Below are 19,316 nucleotides of genomic sequence, written 5' to 3'. Positions count from 1 at the left end.
CTATTTAGGCCAAAAACAGGCACAAAAATGACAATAAACAACATTGGAACTAAACTGGTCTGAAAAGAAGCGAGTGGAAAGAGGAGAAAAGTTGTTGAAAAGGTCAAACAAAATGAATCTATGGATGTGTTTTTGTCCTGAATGGGCTTCCGTGCTTTTATTTTGAAGGAGCATTAACCCCGTAATCCTATGTCGTCTGTGAAATAAGAGTCTGAAGTTGTAAAGTGTAAAGTTTGTCTGCACTGAGTGTTCCCTAGAGGTTAATAAAAACATAGAAACACAACTTTGTTTTTTCTCCTTTTATTCTGAAAATCTAAATAAAATTAAAAAAAATGAAATGCATGAAAATAAAAGAAGAAGCGGCGTTTGATCCCAGCGTGTGCGGACAGTCAGGGAAACTTTTCAGAGTCCGTTAGCATTAGCCTTGTGTTAAAAAGTCACACACGCTCATTTAAAAAAGATTTCATGCTTTTTAATGACATTTAAGGACTTTATTTTGGCACAATTTGTTCATTTTCAATTTCTGACCCTAATGGATTAATGAGGAAAGATTGTGAAATAATTCAACCCAGACCCTCCTCGGTGTGAGACAGAAGTGCAAACCACTCTGCCGTACCTCTGTCTTTTTGTGTCAGTCCCAAGCCTGGATAACATGATAACATTCAGTCCAAACACAGCCTCTGTTTATAGACGTGTCCGTGCAGTTCCACCCCGCACCAGTAAGAGGCGCCGTGTGTCCCGTGTGTCAGCAGCGCTCCGTCCCACAGGCAGGCGGCGCTGTAGAGTCCCAGACGAGAGCGGGTCCAGGACGTCCGGGGGTGCGAGGGGAAGACGGGAGTCTGGTTCACCCACCAGAGCACGCCCCCCACTGGAGGGGAGAGGGACTGCACCTGCACCGCACACAGGAGCGAGAGGCCGCTGGAGACCAGGACGATCTGAGGAGCTGAGGAGAGACAGCGGGAGAAACCACAGGTCAGTACTGGGCAAAGTACTTCATTACTCGAGTAAAAGTACAGGTACTCGTCCAGGGACATGCATCAGTCGACATTAACAGAGCTGCTTTGGCTTCGCTTCAACAAATTCTTTATGCAAAAAACTAAGCCTCATTTTTATTGACATTCTGTTTATTGTGAATTATTGCATTGGTCAATTAAAGACACGGAAGTGATGTGACATTGTGTTAAGTGTAGCAGGAGGAGGGTCTGGGAGGTCCAACAACCAACCACTTATCTAAATAACTCTTTTAGCAGGATCAATTTGAATGTGATTATCAAAATGTTGTATTTCTTATGAAAAACTACATATGGAGTACATATGGAGTACAAAAGTACATATGGAAACATGATCCGTCTGCAGTGTTGGGTAGAATTCAGTACAGTACACACTATTAAAAATGCAGTTACTTTACTAAATACATTTACTTTTCCCAACATTAAATACATTTTAGTTTTAGATTCAGAAAATTATAGAGAAAAGTAAAGTTTAGCCCTATGTCGTACTGAGCTCTTTGCATTCCTAATAAAGAGTGAATAAGCTCCTCACAGGCGCGTGGAGAGCTTAGCCATACATGAATATAATGCAAATCAACATGAAGTATTCAGAACGCAGTACTCTGAGGTGACAGACTCCAGTCAGACTCCAGTCAGACTCCAGTCAGACTCCAGTCAGACTCCAGTCAGAGTCCAGTCAGAGTCCTGTCAGAGTCCAGTCAGACTCCAGTCAGAGTCCAGTCAGACTCCAGTCAGAGTCCTGTCAGAGTCCAGTCAGACTCCAGTCAGAGTCCAGTCAGACTCCAGTCAGACTCCAGTCAGACTCCAGTCAGAGTCCTGTCAGAGTCCAGTCAGACTCCAGTCAGACTCCAGTCAGAGTCCTGTCAGAGTCCAGTCAGACTCCAGTCAGAGTCCAGTCAGACTCCAGTCAGAGTCCAGTCAGAGTCCAGTCAGAGTCCAGTCAGACTCCAGTCAGACTCCAGTCAGACTCCAGTCAGAGTCCAGTCAGAGTCCAGTCAGAGTCCAGTCAGAGTCCAGTCAGAGTCCAGTCAGACTCCAGTCAGACTCCAGTCAGACTCCAGTCAGAGTCCAGTCAGACTCCAGTCAGACTCCAGTCAGACTCCAGTCAGAGTCCAGTCAGACTCCAGTCAGACTCCAGTCAGACTCCAGTCAGACTCCAGTCAGAGTCCAGTCAGAGTCCAGTCAGACTCCAGTCAGACTCCAGTCAGAGTCCAGTCAGAGTCCAGTCAGAGTCCAGTTAGAGTCCAGTCAGACTCCTGTCAGACTCCAGTCAGACTCCAGTCAGACTCCAGTCAGACTCCAGTCAGAGTCCAGTCAGAGTCCAGTCAGACTCCAGTCAGACTCCAGTCAGACTCCAGTCAGACTCCAGTCAGAGTCCAGTCAGAGTCCAGTCAGAGTCCTGTCAGACTCCAGTCAGACTCCAGTCAGAGTCCAGTCAGAGTCCAGTCAGAGTCCAGTCAGAGTCCAGTCAGAGTCCAGTCAGACTCCAGTCAGACTCCAGTCAGACTCCAGTCAGAGTCCAGTCAGAGTCCAGTCAGAGTCCAGTCAGAGTCCTGTCAGACTCCAGTCAGACTCCAGTCAGAGTCCAGTCAGAGTCCAGTCAGAGTCCAGTCAGAGTCCTGTCAGACTCCAGTCAGACTCCAGTCAGAGTCCAGTCAGAGTCCAGTCAGAGTCCAGTCAGAGTCCAGTCAGAGTCCAGTCAGACTCCAGTCAGAGTCCAGTCAGACTCCAGTCAGAGTCCAGTCAGAGTCCAGTCAGACTCCAGTCAGAGTCCAGTCACACTCCAGTCAGAGTCCAGTCAGAGTCCAGTCAGAGTCCAGTCAGAGTCCAGTCAGAGTCCAGTCAGAGTCCAGTCAGAGTCCAGTCAGAGTCCAGTCAGAGTCCAGTCAGACTCCAGTCAGAGTCCAGTCAGAGTCCAGTCAGAGTCCAGTCAGACTCCAGTCAGACTCCAGTCAGACTCCAGTCAGAGTCCAGTCAGAGTCCAGTCAGAGTCCAGTCAGAGTCCAGTCAGACTCCAGTCAGACTCCAGTCAGAGTCCTGTCAGAGTCCTGTCAGACTCCAGTCAGAGTCCAGTCAGAGTCCAGTCAGAGTCCAGTCAGACTCCAGTCAGACTCCAGTCAGAGTCCTGTCAGACTCCAGTCAGACTCCAGTCAGAGTCCAGTCAGACTCCAGTCAGAGTCCAGTCAGACTCCAGTCAGACTCCAGTCAGAGTCCAGTCAGAGTCCAGTCAGACTCCAGTCAGAGTCCAGTCAGACTCCAGTCAGAGTCCTGTCAGACTCCAGTCAGAGTCCAGTCAGACTCCAGTCAGAATCCAGTCAGACTCCAGTCAGACTCCAGTCAGACTCCAGCCAGACTCCAGTCGCAATTTTGAGACTTACTTGACCAAAGCTCCAAAAAGACTTGACTCCTAACCACCTCTGGTGGTTAGTTTGTAGGTGTGAAGTGTGTGGTGATAGGTGGCTGTGACTCTGCTGCCCTCTGGTGGTTAGTTTGTAGGTGTGAAGTGTGTGGTGATTGGTGGCTGTGACTCTGCTGCCCTCTGGTGGTTCGTTTGTAGGTGTGAAGTGTGTGGTGATTGGTGGCGGTGACTCTGCTGCCCTCTGGTGGTTCGTTTGTAGGTGTGAAGTGTGTGGTGATTGGTGGCTGTGACTCTGCTGCCCTCTGGTGGTTCGTTTGTAGGCGTGAAGTGTGTGGTGATTGGTGGCTGTGACTCTGCTGCCCTCTGGTGGTTCGTTTGTAGGTGTGACGTGTGTGGTGATTGGTGGCTGTGACTCTGCTGCCCTCTGGTGGTTCGTTTGTAGGTGTGAAGTGTGTGGTGATTGGTGGCTGTGACACTGCTGCCCTCTGGTGGTTCGTTTGTAGGTGTGACGTGTGTGGTGATTGGTGGCTGTGACTCTGCTGCCCTCTGGTGGTTCGTTTGTAGGTGTGACTTACTGTGAGAGCTGTTTTCCAGATGAACGTCTCCGTTGGAGTTTTCTACGACGAGCCGAACACCGTCACTGAAAACCACGAAGGAACCGGCTGACGGTGCAGACCTTAAACACATCACAGTCTGTTTATCAAACTGTCTCACATGGAACTCATCCCAGACCTCACCAGAGCAGAAGGGCCACCGTCACGGTCACAGTCATGTCCATCTCCCCGTCACCAGCAAAGCTTCTGACAAGAGAAAGTTCATATTATTCATATGTCCCGGTGAAACTCTACGTGACTTATGCACTTTTTAACCTCCTGACTACCAGCAATGTACATTTATCCTCTGTAGAGGACATTTCCAAACCTAAATGTCTCCCACCCAATACATTCTACTGAAGGAACTCTACAAAACTCTACAAAAGCTCAAAGGTCTTCTGTTAAGAGCTTTTCAGTGATAGCAAATGTGAAAGTTCGAGGTTTGGCAACTTCCTTCTTTTCATCAAGGAAAATGGCTGCCATCAATGCAGCACATTTTATAATGAGAAGAAGAAAATGACAGGGCTTATATACCTTATAACAAGGAAAGCAAAATTAAAATGTTAGTTGCCTCCAAATTCCGTCCTAACATAACACACCCAATTCCCCAGGTACAGGTTTACAAGCTGCAGGTCACTTTTCAGGGTCACTTTCAAAGAAAATGCTGGAAAACTCAACTGAGAGCTCATGAAATTGATACAAATACTTTGTGAATAGATGGACAGATCTCACAAATATCTGAGTATACAATATACTAAAGAACAACTAAGAAATAAAATTAGCAAAAACTTTTTATTGAGCAAATTTTGGATTGAAACGTTGTTGATATAAGTCTATTGAAAATACAAGAATACAGTATGACTTATTTTAACTGTGTTCAATATTTATATGGTTTAAAAAGTCCTCCGTAGTGGACATTATAATGTCCTCCGTAGTGGACATTATAAAGTCCTCCGTAGTGGACATTATAATGTCCTCCGTAGTGGACATTATAAAGTCCTCCGTAGTGGACATTATAAAGTCCTCCGTAGTGGACATTATAATGTCCTCCGTAGTGGACATTATAATGTCCTCCGTAGTGGACATTATAATGTCCTCCGTAGTGGACATTATAATGTCCTCCGTAGTGGACATTATAATGTCCTCCGTAGTGGACATTATAAAGTCCTCCGTAGTGGACATTATAATGTCCTCCGTAGTGGACATTATAAAGTCCTCCGTAGTGGACATTATAAAGTCCTCCGTAGTGGACATTATAATGTCCTCTGTAGTGGACATTATAAAGTCCTCCGTAGTGGACATTATAAAGTCCTCCGTAGTGGACATTATAATGTCCTCTGTAGTGGACATTATAAAGTCCTCCGTAGTGGACATTATAAAGTCCTCCGTAGTGGACATTATAAAGTCCTCCGTAGTGGACATTATAATGTCCTCTGTAGTGGACATTATAAAGTCCTCCGTAGTGGACATTATAAAGTCCTCCGTAGTGGACATTATAAAGTCCTCCGTAGTGGACATTATAAAGTCCTCCGTAGTGGACATTATAATGTCCTCCGTAGTGGACATTATAATGTCCTCCGTAGTGGACATTATAATGTCCTCCGTAGTGGACATTATAATGTTCTCCGTAGTGGACATTATAATGTCCTCCGTAGTGGACATTATAATGTCCTCCGTAGTGGACATTATAATGTTCTCCGTAGTGGACATTATAATGTCCTCCGTAGTGGACATTATAATGTCCTCCGTAGTGGACATTATAATGTCCTCCGTAGTGGACATTTGCAGGTATTTTCTCAATTGTGACGGAGGAAATCAGTACAGAGATGGAGACGACTTCACTCCCCACGTCAAAAGCTCTGAATGACCACAGAGCAAAACTTACAGCACTGACACGTGTTTGGAAACACTTTTTATGTTTTTCCTTATTTTCAACTATTTCCATTGTGATTCTCACTGAAGACGTTAAACTCTGAATGAACACGTGGGATTATGGAGGAAACAGCTCTAACAAATATGTTTTATATGTCTTTTGTTCAGTGAGCTTCATAAAGTGGTTTCAACTTGTGTTGTGTCTCGTTCATGAATGAGAATCTACAATGGAAACAGACTTGAAATTAAACAATACATAAAAAAAGTGTTTCCAAACGTTTGACCAGTACTGCAGTACTGTATATGAAGTATTTTTGAAGCATTATTCCAAATAAACACACAGCAAAACAAAACAAAAGTGATGATGGACAGTTCTGTGACCTTTAGGTAATATCTTTAGGACTAACTGTTTGCCCTGAAGCTTCAGTTTCACACATGGCTCTAAAGGTTCTAATGGACACATGATAATATCTTACAAATAAAATACAGTTACCTCACAAAGACTGCAGGGAGGTCGTCAGTGCTAATGTTTTTAACAGGTGATATATATATATATGACCAATATACAGTACATGTTGAAAATGTAAATTCCACATGAACCTTACCTTAAAGTTTCATTGCAGGGACAGTACAGTTTGTACATCCGGGTATAGACGAAAGGAGGTTAAAGCAACAGCACTGAGCAGCTCCAAGGACAGTCTCCAGGACAGAAGCAGGACTGTCCCACAAACACACGTCTGAAGCAGAAACAAAACACTGAGCACAGGGTTATACGAGCTCAGTGAAGCAGCCGTCTCCACGTGTTTCTGTTTCTGTTGTTGGGAAGAGGCCGTTATCATCAGGACCAAAACAGGAAGCTCCAGGTGTCTCCAACGGTCGACAGGAAAACCTCAGAAACAACATCAGCTCTCACTAACTCACCAGAGGATTTTAGACTTCTATATTAAAGCATGACCTGAGTCTGAGGCAGAGCTTCAGTCAAACGATCAGCTTTCCTTCAAATGTACAGTCCAATATAAATAAAATGTATTATTATTATTAACTCACAGAGAAGGTCCCACCAGGAGGTGGCAGCAGAGAGCTGTTGTAGGCCCTGGACTCTGACCAGTCTGGTTACACAAAGACATATTTGAACATCATTTTACAATCATTTTTATTCCACCATTGCTCTTGATGTTGAGTCTGGACGAGTAACTTCATCTTGTTCTGTCGTCAGTGCTGGGAGAGCAAGAGTGTTATATATTCTATATTAGTAGTTGCAGCTTTAAACATCTAATAAGTTTAATAATAACACATTTTACTGTTTCAAAAGAGTGACACTACTTTGAGCTATGTTTGAGTTACTTTTGGAAAAATAAAAACAGAAAATATTAATAATGCCACCGTACAAAAGTGCAGTTTCACATAAGTGCTTTCCCCCATTCTCTGTGTTTTGTTTTGAGGACATTAACTCGATTTGTTTTGCTGCATTTTATTTGGGGGGAGTTTTGCAATATTTGTTCATACATTTAAATGCACTTGTAACTCAAGTTACTTGAAATGTAATGACTAATATATTCTTGTATTTTGTGTAATTCATATGTTATATTCCTCAGTTACTGAAAAAGTAACTCGTGACTTTTGTAGTCTTGTAGTCTTGTCTAGTGAACAGTTGTGAAAAGGTTTGACAGTTTGTGGCCTCACTTGCCAGGGATTTCAGTCTATTTTCTCTTTTTCTCTTTTCCCTTCTTTCACGAGCAAGGACCACACCACAACAAAGTGCCATTTAGATTTTATTCACAAGGTTATACACTGCGTTCCAAATTATTATGCAAATTGGATTTTTGTGTCAAAAAGGTAAAAAAAAATAATAATAATAATGAAACTCATGGATGGTATCGTGTCTCGGGCTCTATGAATCACTGACATTAATCTCAGAGACCTGGGATGATTAGTTTTCAGGTTAAGCCCAGTTAAGGGAAAAACTACTGGAAAAGGGTGTTCCACTTTATTATGCAAATCATCATTTTCAAACAATATGGGAAAGAAAAAGGGTCTTTCTGCTGATGAAAAGCGTGAAATAGTTGAATGCCTTGGTCTAGGTATGAATACTTTTTTTTTTTATTAAAATAGCTTTTGATTTCAGTAAATATGACCTCCTAATGCTACAAATACAACAAATGACCATTTTCAGTTAATTACAAGCTTTAAAATGTATTGCCTAATGAGTTGCATAATCATTTGGAACAGTGGATTTTGAGGTTTTTACTATATTTATTTTTGAAAAAAATACTGTTATCACTAGGAATTTTTTTCCACCACATTTAAATGATCCTCTACCAGTTAAAGACTTGAAAATGATGCTGACTCTCATTTGAGTTGACAATTTAGAAAATCTTAGAAAAATGTCATTTGCATAATAATTTGGAACGCAGTGTAGTGTGGAGTGAAACTGGGCGAGACTGTGGGTGGGGGCTCCGTCTCGGATGAACCCAGCTCTTCGGGACCCCCAAAAGGAATTAAGAACACAAGATGAATGTGCGTGATGTAGATCGTGGCGTAATGGCGGTTATGAGATATACCATGTAGAGGTATAGATGTAGGATACACCAGACGGGTGTAGGTCTTGCATAAATTCTTACTAAACCAGAATCTTGATGACGTCTTCCCAGCTTTGGTAAGAAACGAGGGTTGTGCAAAGATGAGACAGATGCAAAAGTAGCAAAATGCACTTCAGTGGAGGTTTGCAAGGCTGATGATGGACTGCGGAGATGAAGTATCTGGAGCAGGCAAGAAGATGAGTGGAGATTACGTTGGTAGAGTGCAAGGCTCGATCTTCGTCATCCCTGAGCAGCGTAGAGTTGTGAGAGTGAGACAGTGCGGGGCAATCAGCACCGGGAGGAATGTGATGAATATGAAGAAATGACTCGAAGCTGTTCCATCCAGTGAGGTACGAAGACTGCGAGGCTGGAGCTCGAGGCTTCGAGGTGGATGGACGAGCAGCTTGGTAACTTGGTGCAGTAGCTGCAAAGTGCCGAGCATAGTCCCCATGAGGACACACACAGCTGAGCTGGTGAATTCGGTGTCCACGGAAGAGAAGACTCTCGAACCCGATGCAACTCACCCATGCCGAGCGTTCGGAGGCCGGTTTGTGGGAATAGCGGCTCCTGTAACCGGCGTGACTAGGCTTCAGGAGTGGCCTGGTCATGGACCTCACCGGTGCGGACATTGAGTTGCCGGAAGAGCAGACCGCCGGTGCCTGTTATCGGGACCGGAGGGAGAAGGGGCCTGGAGCGGCGCTGCTCAGGCTCCATTGCTGCACGGGGAGCTGTGGTTGGAATTGGCTTCAGATGCCATGATGAGCGGAATACATTTGTATTTTATGCAAGTAGTTTCTCTGTGTGTTGCGCCCTCATAGGTTGAGTCCTGCTCCCGAATATTGACTCCATTTGTGCCCCCCTTTCTTTTATTCATTATTGAACTGTGTTACATAAATAAGCCTTGTCTCATCAGGTGTTTGTCTTGCTGTCACACCTGCCTGCACCAGAACCTCTCCACTTTGCATCTGAAGGCTGTTTGGGTCGCCAACGTGTTCAAAGCACAACGGTGCTGCTAACTGTTTGCTTTGCTGCTTGTTCAAGGGCCGCAAGACCCTCATAGCACCTCCACATCAGATGACCACCAGTTTCTCTACTTCTTTCTACAGCTTAGCGGTGCAACTGCAGGGATGGACGGTAGCACCCCCTGGTCTTATGTAGTATGTATCAGAAACAAACTGAGAGACCAGCCTGGTGGCCCTTGATCCTGCTGTGCTCTCCCAGAATGGACCCCTGACTGTCGGTGTGATGAGGTCAGACACAGGTCCTCATCTTCATGAGATCTGCTTTGGATTTTCCCACAACATGAGGAGAACATGAGCCGCACATTAAGTGAATCAAGCGACAGCAGTAATGTAGCGCCCTCTGGTTGTCACTATGGGCAACGTGAAGTGGTAACACTTAATGCTATTAATGACCTTATTTAGCCTTAATAGATAATTCATTAGCTAAGTGTGACTAACACTAACAGCATTAAAATATGGACTTTTCCTCAATGTATGTTGTTGTTCTTACAGTGATACTAAAATATATGTTGCTGCTTTTTTCCTCCAACTCAGTGCTTCTTTTTTGCTTATCTGTTATTATAAAACACATGTTAGCATTAACAATTATTTACACATAAGGCTTAGAGGCTGCAGTTCAGAGTGAAGGAGATCTGTACCCACAGCTTTATGAGGATTGTTCGCAGGTGCAGCAGCTTTACAAACTATCTGGGCACACTCACAGTTTCCTCTGAAACTCTACACAAACATGGAGGAAGAGGCAAAGCCCTGTGGTTCCATCAAGGGTTTTTGAAACACTTCAGTGACATGCGTGTTTTGAATCGTGTTTTGGAGCAGTGTTTTGGAGCAGTGTTTTGGAACGCTTCAAATGAACAAAAAGATTGTTCTCACCACAGTCCCAGCTGCTTCCTTTTTAAAGGGGTAATCAGAGAACTTTTCAAGGTAACTGGCTCCATGGACGATGGCATTATCTCCAAAGTCTGGGCACAGGAAAGTTTATGGTAATGATATGATATTTCTGAAAACAAAGTGCCTTTAATGTGTAGAAATGGCACATGTTTTGTTGCTGAGCCGCTGAGGAACCTTTGAAATCAGGTCAGAAATCAGTCACCAGGCTTTCCTTTTACCACGTCATGGACAACTCTGGAATGTGCTTCATGTTATGACCCATGTAAGGAACTCACTACTAGCATGTAAGTGCAAATGATTTCCCAAGATTTCCACAAACTGAGGCCTCAGTTCTACACGTATGAACCTTTATTTCCACACAAAGAACACACGGGCCATAGTGTAACATGTTTTTATTGTTGGTGATTTATAAACACAGATCTGTACATGTTTAAAGTTCTAAACTCAGTAATGTATCTGTCATGCAGCGTTGCCCCCTGCTGGCCCGGACCCTGTACTGCATTGAACTGATCTGAATGAGGTTTGTTTATGGTAGAAACTCACTGTAAAAACGACCACACACTACTGCCACCTTTCATCTTAGAACCGGACACAACATCTGAACTTTTCACTGGAAAACTGGAGGAGCTGAGATCACACGGGCACAGCTCAGGGGGGGTGAGGGGGCCAGTCATCCAGGGATCATTTATTTTTAATTGTATGTTCCCGACTGTGGCTTTGTCACGACAAAACATGCTGACAGTTTGTGGCCTTCTAGGGAAAGAGAAGAAAAAGCTGTTTTGCTACAAACAACTGGAGAAAGATGTAGAGTTATACAGAGGTTTAAGAGGTAAAGTTCAGTTGAGAGTTTAGATTTTGTTTTGAAATTCCAGAATGGGTTTGGGCCGGGCTCAAGCTTCAAGCTTTATTTCATTTTACAAATATTATTATTATTATCTCTAATGTCCGGTACCAGACTGCAGCGAGGGCGGGGACAGCGTGTAGAGGAACACGTGCTGAACTAGGGCTGAAACAACCTTCTATTCATTGTCAACAAATCCATTATTGCAGTAGTTGACAACTATTTTAGTAATCGATGAATCATTTTCTGCTCATGAAGAGCAAACATGACATACAAATGTGTGTGTGTTTTTTTATGAGAAACAAGGTTTTCAAACTGGGTCTGGTGTCCATTATCCCATCAGACTGCAGAATTAGATCAGATCTAATCAATTAAATCAGTTTGGAAATAATCAGGAAATGTCTCAGGGCCAGTGCAGCAGTGGCTGAACTCTGGAGGTTCTTAGCTTTCAAATGAGGAATGTCTATTCATGCTTGTATTCATGTGCAGCTTTGAGCAAACTAAGTTCAGCTGCATAAAGCATTAAGGGCCTCCAACAAACATTCACTTTAAGTTTCTTCCATCCACACTTCTTTTTGCTTTTCGTGGGAACAAGTTCACAGCCATTTATGGATTCATCCTAAAATAATCTGTAGATCAACGGATTACTACAATAATACAATATAACCGCCCTACGCTGAACTATTGGTCATGTTTCTAAAGCACGGAGAGGCCAAGAGTCTTTCTCTGAGGACAGTGTTTAACTCACAGTGGGATAAGTTTGATACTTAAAGAGAACAGTAATGTTAATGAACAAGGAGATGAAGAGCGACTGCAAACACTTCTGCACCATTCACACGACTCACACTAATACTAGTGTCTAGTCCTGTTCACCAAGTCAAGTGGGTGTTTTGAGTCGTTAGATTCAGTAAATCAGTGTAATGTAATCGACTGTTGGAGCCAATGTAAACAGCAGCCTCCATCCAACCATTGTTAATGATGTACTGTGGTGCTGTTTCAGAATGTGAAACTGGATGAAGCAGCATTTTCGGTCATTAGACTTTAGCCCAGCCTCACTCTGGCAGTTCGTTCATTTGATTCATTTGAATCATCGAGGTTCTCCCAGACTCGTAGGTCACTCACCCAGACTGATGCACTAACTCTTGTTTTGTGCAGAAACTCTTATTGTTAGAGTAAATAATGCAGTGTCTATCGTATTAAAACAGCACCAAATAAGGAAAGGAGTTAATGGAGGAGGTGAATCCTGACTGGTGAGTTTTCATGGATTCCTTCATGAACGGCACATCAATAAAACAAGGATGTCGGGTTTGTTTTCCAAACTGCTGCCTGATATAGAGACTGTTCTGACTGTTGAACAAAGCGCCGTGTGATCTCAGCCCACATATTAAACCTTCACTGAACCATCATCACAGGACTACATTACCCAGAATGCACCGTGACCAAAGAAACACCACATTTACATCGACAACAACAAACGCCGCCTGCGTTTCCCAAACAGAACATCGAGAAGAGTCACGATAAAAAAGTGTCCGCTGCAGGAGTCCCAGTGCTCTGCGTCCGTCACAGTGCGCTCCGCGGATACTGCATTTCCCAGCATGCACCTGTCCTCGTCCGCACAGGCCACGCCTCCTCCGTTCATTCAGAGAAATGAATGGATAAAATGTTCACGGCAGAAAAGAACGTCTACAGGAGCTACAGACCTGAAGGGAGAACTTGTTTTAACATTCTTTTCATTCTATAATAATAGTGGCTGTCATGGTAACATAAAAAGTGTATTTACTGTCTTGTTCTAAAAATATCCAGGGCTTTTAGATCTTTTGTTCACTAAAGGGACTTTAGAAAGGCCTGATTTAGGAAATACAAAGTTTTGCGCAGATATGCACCGATCCAGCATTTTAGCTTCTGATGCCGATACTGAGGGTTTGAGTATCTGCAGATATTTTTTATTTTATTTTTTTATTTGTCCTTTATTTCTCCAGGATATCCGGTATTAACCGATACTAAAAGGAAGTGGCTGCAGTGAGTGAAAAGGTGAATGAGTGAAAGCAATAAAGTCTTACAGACATGACAGATCAATCATGGATCCTCCTCTCTCATGGAAAACATTACACCAGATCACTTTACTGCACTATGTGTTAGAGCTGGATCACAGTACTTTGTGCTGCAATACCAGAGTTACCAGAGTGTGAATGGGGGACTGGTTCCTGACTGTAAAGCACTTTGGGCCTGATGTTTCCACTAACAGCACTTTGTTACATTTTGTGTTAATGCACATTTCAAACTCATCACTTCAATAAATGTCAAAAGGCATTTGGTTTATAAGCTTTGGACACGTGGTAAACATATTACTTATCATAATTACTCATGCTCCTGTATTGCAATACGTATCAGATAGTGGCTCCTCCCAGCCCTGTGTATGATCCTCCGCTACAGGATCATGTTAGATCACTTATTCTTTAACAGCACTTCATAAAGAACACTGGGCCGCTCCAGTAGTGACTAATATTATGTCATGAGGCGACTTTAGGTGATCCAGTCATAGCTTCTGTCCCAGCTTTGATTCGTTGACGTTAGCTTTAGCATGCTGTTGCTAGCTGCATGGCAATTAAAAATACATTAGCGGAGGTTAAAACTAAGTCAGCTATTTTAGATGGTTCAGGTATGGTTCAGTATTGGATATCTGGAATTGATACCCGATACCAGTTTTGTTCCGATATCCGATACCAGCATCGGATCAGTGCATCTCTAGTTTCACAGTTCATATTTCAGACTACTTTTTGATAATAACAAAGGTGTATTTAAGTACTGCACTTAAACAGTAGAGTTACAGGATCAGTGCTTTACATGATTTTTTTTTTTTTTGGGGGGGGGGAGAAAAAAGCCCATTTGTCCGTGTGTTTTGTTCATGTTAAAAAGCTTAATAACACTTTATGATCAGTAGGTGGCGCTGTAGACATGAGCTGTCAATGTTTTGTCCCTGTGGTGTTGCCGTACTGAGGGGAATCCAGGTCCAAGTTTTTGTTTTCACTTCACTTTTCACTAAACTTATTGATGGTTAACCTTTGCAAAACCAGCCAAGCTTTGTGAATGTAATAAATCTCCTCCCCTTCAGGCCGTGTCAGCTCCTGCACACACTGATTTTTGCAGCTTTTGTCGATGGAGTTTGTAAAAAACAGCTAAAGTTAAGCACCGTGGGAAAAGGCCATCGCTGATTGGTCGGTGGGTTTTGCGCAGAACATTCAATATTTTTATTATTCAAAACAAAGAAACGCACCAACATTTACAAAAACAAAAAAAAACATAACAAAAAAACAGACTCCGCCTCTTTTCCGTGTAAGTCCCGCCTCCAAAACGACAACATCCAATAAGAAAGTCTTTGGCAGATTTACAGAAATAACATGGCAAAGAAAGGACGCCGTCTAAAGAACTGTTCACCGAGTCGCACAAATGAGCCAAAGTTCAGCTTCAACTTCGTAATAAAATCCTGAGACGTTTTCAACATTCGTCATTTTTGCAAACAGTAAACGATAAATACAAAACAATAAATAAAACAGGACTTTCCAAACGTTTTTTTACAACATGTAGGTTAAAAAGAGTTTCATGCATTGATATAGGCTTCGTAGCTGCTTCGTTATAGACTTTGCGCATTTTTATAAAGTTATTGCAGATTCAAATATTGCTTTTTTACGTCGCGTGAAGCTAAAACCAGGTTTACCACTGGTTTAAACGAACAAATCTACAAGTTTATGTCAGAAAGTCAAACACTTCTTATGGCTTTTCTGCGGCCGAAACCTCCCAAACAACAACAAGCTCCTACACATTTGTTTTTGTATTTGCCCGTCTCCGGACAGTCTGGTGATCATTTGAACGGCGAGGTGGACATTTTGAATTCAGATTGTGTGATTGTCTTGAACTTGTTTTAAACCAGGCGTAAACCGAGCTTTTGTTTCACGTCGATAAAAACATTCGGCTCATTTCTGCGACTCTTAAAATAATCTCACTTCAGTCCAGAATCTGCAGATAAATGCTGTTCACGAGTCAGTCCTGGTCCAGTCCTGGTCCTGGTCCAGTCCTGGTCCAGTCCTGGTCCAGTCCTGGTCCACGGCTCGTTTACACTCGGCCCGTTTTGTCTCCGGTCCATAACGAAGACGCTGAACAGGACAGTTAAAGCCAGACAAACAGGAAATGGCCTACGTCGTCTTTCATCCACTGGGTGAGGGTAGCACCGTTTGCTATTGCTACAACACCACCCCCTAGTGGCCAGCCGCAAATTCACAAGAGTTCAGAAGAAGACTTAAAAACATTATTTTGGAGCCACAGCTTTCATATTTTACAATTTGAAAATATGTCTCTGTAAGAATTAAATGCTGTCAATAAAATGAAATGAAAATGAAAATCTTGACTGGGGCTCCTCCTGATGGCGGCTTTAGGTATAACTCAACACAGCGTGTGAGCAGAGCGGCTCAGAATCAATAATGTTGGATTAATGTTGTTGGCCAAATCAGTTAACACAATTATATTTAAGATTTTGCTAAAAAAAAATGTACCCAGTTTTCTGATGTTTATAGTTTCACTTCCTGATTGGACACTGACAGGAAGTGACATAGATAGAGGCAAACCATATTCAACTGTTGCCTTGCCGACCATGTTACTGTATGTCAATACATTTGTTAAATGATGATGTCATCAGAGCTTTAGTCCTCTTCACTATTATGGGATATTGTAAACATCTAATCACACAGAAATATTACATTTCCTCTAGTGATGCTTTTCTGACATTAGTTATCCAATTATCTTTCCCATACACAATGAAGGCTTATTTTTTATAATATCTTTGTTTTATATTATTTAATTAGGTGTAAAACAGTTGTTGGGCTTTTATCTGTTGTTATTTCAGCTGGAGATTCCGATACAATTGTGTTTATCTATGGAACCGTTTGGACCGGGAAGAAGCTTATTATTGTGTGTGATGTCACTTAACAAACGTATGGGAAACTTTACCTCTATCTATGTCACTTCCTGTCAGTAGCTTCAAAAAATCCAATAAAAATAACTAATCAAAATGACTGTTTCACCGAAATAAAAGGATCATTATAATTATGACTTTGAACAGATGTTATCCAATAAGTCATATTTTCAGAATCTGATAGTAATATTCCAATCCTTTCACCCTCCATGCGTCTCATGACCGTATGGAAGACCGACTGGAGACATAACAGTCTGGGCGTAACTGAGAGGTCAGTCCTGGGTCCGTCCTGGGTCAGTCTCTGGTCAGTCCTGGGTCAGTCTCTGGTCAGTCTCTGGTCAGTCCTGGGTCAGTCCTGGTTAAGTTCTGGTTAAACTGCATTAATGAGATGAATCGTAGTCATTTTTCTCGTTCGGAGATGTTTGTTTTCTGCTCAGACTCCAGAGCGCTCCTGTGATTGGCTGATCCCGCTCCAAGCGCTCCTCTGATTGGCCCGAGGCCGGTGAAAGGGGCGGGCAGTGCTACGAGGAGCCGAACAGGAAGTGGAAAAGACCCAAGATGGCGGCGACCGGGAGCAGGAGGGGCGGGGCCAGGGCCGACGCGGATCCGGTGGTGTCGTCAGTGAGGAACGGCTCCGGAGACTCGTAAATGGAATCGTCTGGAAACACGAGACGGGTTCAGCATTACACACAATAAATCACATTCAATCAATAAAATACTAATTAATAATGAAATCAATCAATTAAATAAACATCTATTAAATATCAATAAAAATAATGAAATGAGAATATAATAAAAAATCAAATATATAAAAACAAATAAATAACAGCCGGTCCACATTTCCCTATTTAAATACAGTTACGTGAAAAGTTAAGTCTAGTTTTAAACAAAATTAATTAAATGTCCATTTTTAATATTTTTTTATCTTGTAAGGCGTAATAAGACGTGGAACAGCTTGGTCGCTTCTAACCCCAGTTTGGAGCTATACCTTTGCTGGGAGAGGCTAAAGCCTGAGGGCACGGACAAAGACCAGACAGGTACACATCAACTCGTCTAAGCTCAGGGAAGAACAAATCTCAGGATGTGAAAACTGTGGTCTGTTCCTTTAAAAATAAATAGTCATAAATAAATAAAAGTAAAACTTATACAAATAAATACAAATAAATCCACTACAACTAAAAAAAATATAAAAGTCAATTAATGAAAATCAATTCACAAATAAGAAATATGAATAAAATGTTGAAAAAGTAAACAATTAAATCCAGAAAATATAAAATCCATTAAATATTAATACAAATAACAAAATAACAACATAATAAATACATTAAATAGATTTTTAAAAATTGATACAAATATTTAAACAATCTATAAAAAGAAATACATACATAGTAATAAACAAATAAAAGTAAAACTAAACCAATAAATAAAACACGTACGAATTTTAAAATAGAAATCAATTAAAAAATAAATATAAATGAATATTTTAAATAATTATTAAATATATTAAAACTAATGGAATTAAAAAAAAATATATTAAATAAATCCATTATGTATAAAAAAAAATCTATGAACAAAAATCAATCCAAAAATAAACATAGACATTAAATGACATAAAAAGAATATGTTTATTGAGCATTAATAATCAATACACAAAAGAATAAAATGAAAATATGTACATAGATGGCGGAGGCACAGAGTGAGTGTTTTGAACTCTTGCAAAGGAGTCAAGCTGAATATTCAGGATCACACAAACACGTGCGAGTTCAACATAATCCAGCGTTATGACTGATTTAGTGGACCTTACGGGACCATTACAGTCTGTGAAAGTCCCTGGTGTTTGCCGCGTCGCCATATTGTGTTGAAATGATTACATTCTGTGGTTAAAGTGTGGCAAACTGGATCTTTTCGCAGCTCATCATCGGCTCAGACCCTCCTATAAATCCATAAATCCATAAATCCACTTTCATTTGACCGTGCTGAGTTTAAGAGCGTCCTGTAAAATGGAAACTGTGACGCTTCGTTACAAACTCTGCGACGTGTTCACTCGGCTCACGGGGAAATGGAAGAGAAGAGTGTGTGCAGGACGCTCGCACACACTTCCTCAGTAAACGAGGATTCTGTTTGTTTCGTAGATTTAGCAGATTTGATCTTTTATTTTTGATCTTAAGAGAGATTTAAGAAAAACACTGGGAGTGGGACTCACTGGTTGGTTTGACGTAGACCTTGAGTTTGAGGCAGGGTTTCCCGACCTGGTTCAAGTGCGGAGACGCTGAAAAAAACAAAGAATAAAAGATGATTTTCTCACACAGCTTTTACAAACAATGACTTCACAGACTTCTTTTGCCGTTTCTTGAAGCGCAGATGTAAGGTTTAGTGGATTATTTTAGAACATCCGGAAAATCTGGGTCCGCACAGAAATGATGTCCATTCATTTCCCGGTGATTATGTCCAGCTGAAACATTTCACAAACATTCTCCGTCATTAGGAACCGCTTACATCTGTCTGAGTTTCAAGATAAAACTGCCCCGTTAGAGAAAATCACTCCCAGGTTTTTGTCCGAGACCAAGAGACCTTCATTTGGACTTGTTTGGACTCAAGTCTGGACTTAGTGTTAATCATCGGATTCATGATGTTGTTGTTTTCCACCTAAAAGTACAATGGCCTGTGATTGTTTGGCGAGTCTTGTTCAGTCGGTGATAAAAACATGGGAGAAAGTTCCATAAATGCCCAAATCATAATGAAGTCTAATTGTTTTGTGCAGGCAGAAAGTTCAATGGCAAAGTGCCCCATGAAAGCAACGGCAGTAATGAAGAGAATAAATAAAAACCTCTTCCCCAGAGTCCAGTGCATTATCAGGTTAAGTCCACTTTTTAAAGACTTTTTTGTTTTTTTTTGGGTTAATAGCGGCTTTTAGCGCCTCACCTTCAAAATCTCTAATGACCTGTAATCACCGACACACACGCACACGCACACACACACACACACACACACACACACACAGTTAGTTTGATTTGCTTCACTGCTCTGTTCCTGAACATGGTTTTTGGGCTGTTTGCATGTTGGTCTTTTCTTTTGTGTTGGGTTTTATGACTAAAGCCGTATTCGCACGGGATTAGAAGACGGAGACAGGGCTGGACTGGCATAAAAAAAATCGGCCCAAGACTTTTGGGTCAAGACTGGCTCTCT

At 41.9% G+C, this 19,316-nt stretch overlaps 2 protein-coding genes across 2 annotated transcripts in view; both read right to left on the bottom strand.

Annotated features, from left to right (window-relative positions):
• Positions 1–662: 662 nt before the first annotated feature.
• On the bottom strand, positions 663–4,164 carry LOC306981257 (uncharacterized protein; the record flags this gene model as incomplete). Its single annotated transcript, XM_079580817.1, has 3 exons — positions 4,107–4,164; positions 3,945–4,045; positions 663–943 (listed from the first exon to the last, which is right to left on the bottom strand). Exons 1-3 carry the CDS (start codon positions 4,145–4,147, stop codon positions 663–665), a joined length of 423 nt encoding a protein of 140 aa, XP_079436943.1. The 5' UTR covers positions 4,148–4,164.
• Positions 4,165–16,461: 12,297 nt separating this feature from the next.
• Positions 16,462–19,316, bottom strand: part of efna2b (ephrin-A2b) — a 123,384-nt gene continuing 120,529 nt past the window's right edge. Inside the window, exons 3-4 of the mRNA XM_079580979.1 lie at positions 18,334–18,399; positions 16,462–16,788 (exon numbers count right to left, since the gene is read on the bottom strand). Coding sequence (XP_079437105.1) covers positions 16,652–16,788; positions 18,334–18,399 — 203 coding nt within the window. The 3' untranslated portion in view covers positions 16,462–16,651. The remainder of the gene's footprint in view (positions 16,789–18,333; positions 18,400–19,316) is intronic.

This window comes from Gobius niger (assembly GCF_951799975.1).
Source record: "Gobius niger genome assembly, chromosome: 22".
Lineage (NCBI taxonomy): Eukaryota > Metazoa > Chordata > Actinopteri > Gobiiformes > Gobiidae > Gobius > Gobius niger.
The sequence above is the reverse complement of the archived record's forward strand: the minus strand, read 5'-3'. Positions and strand labels throughout refer to the sequence as shown.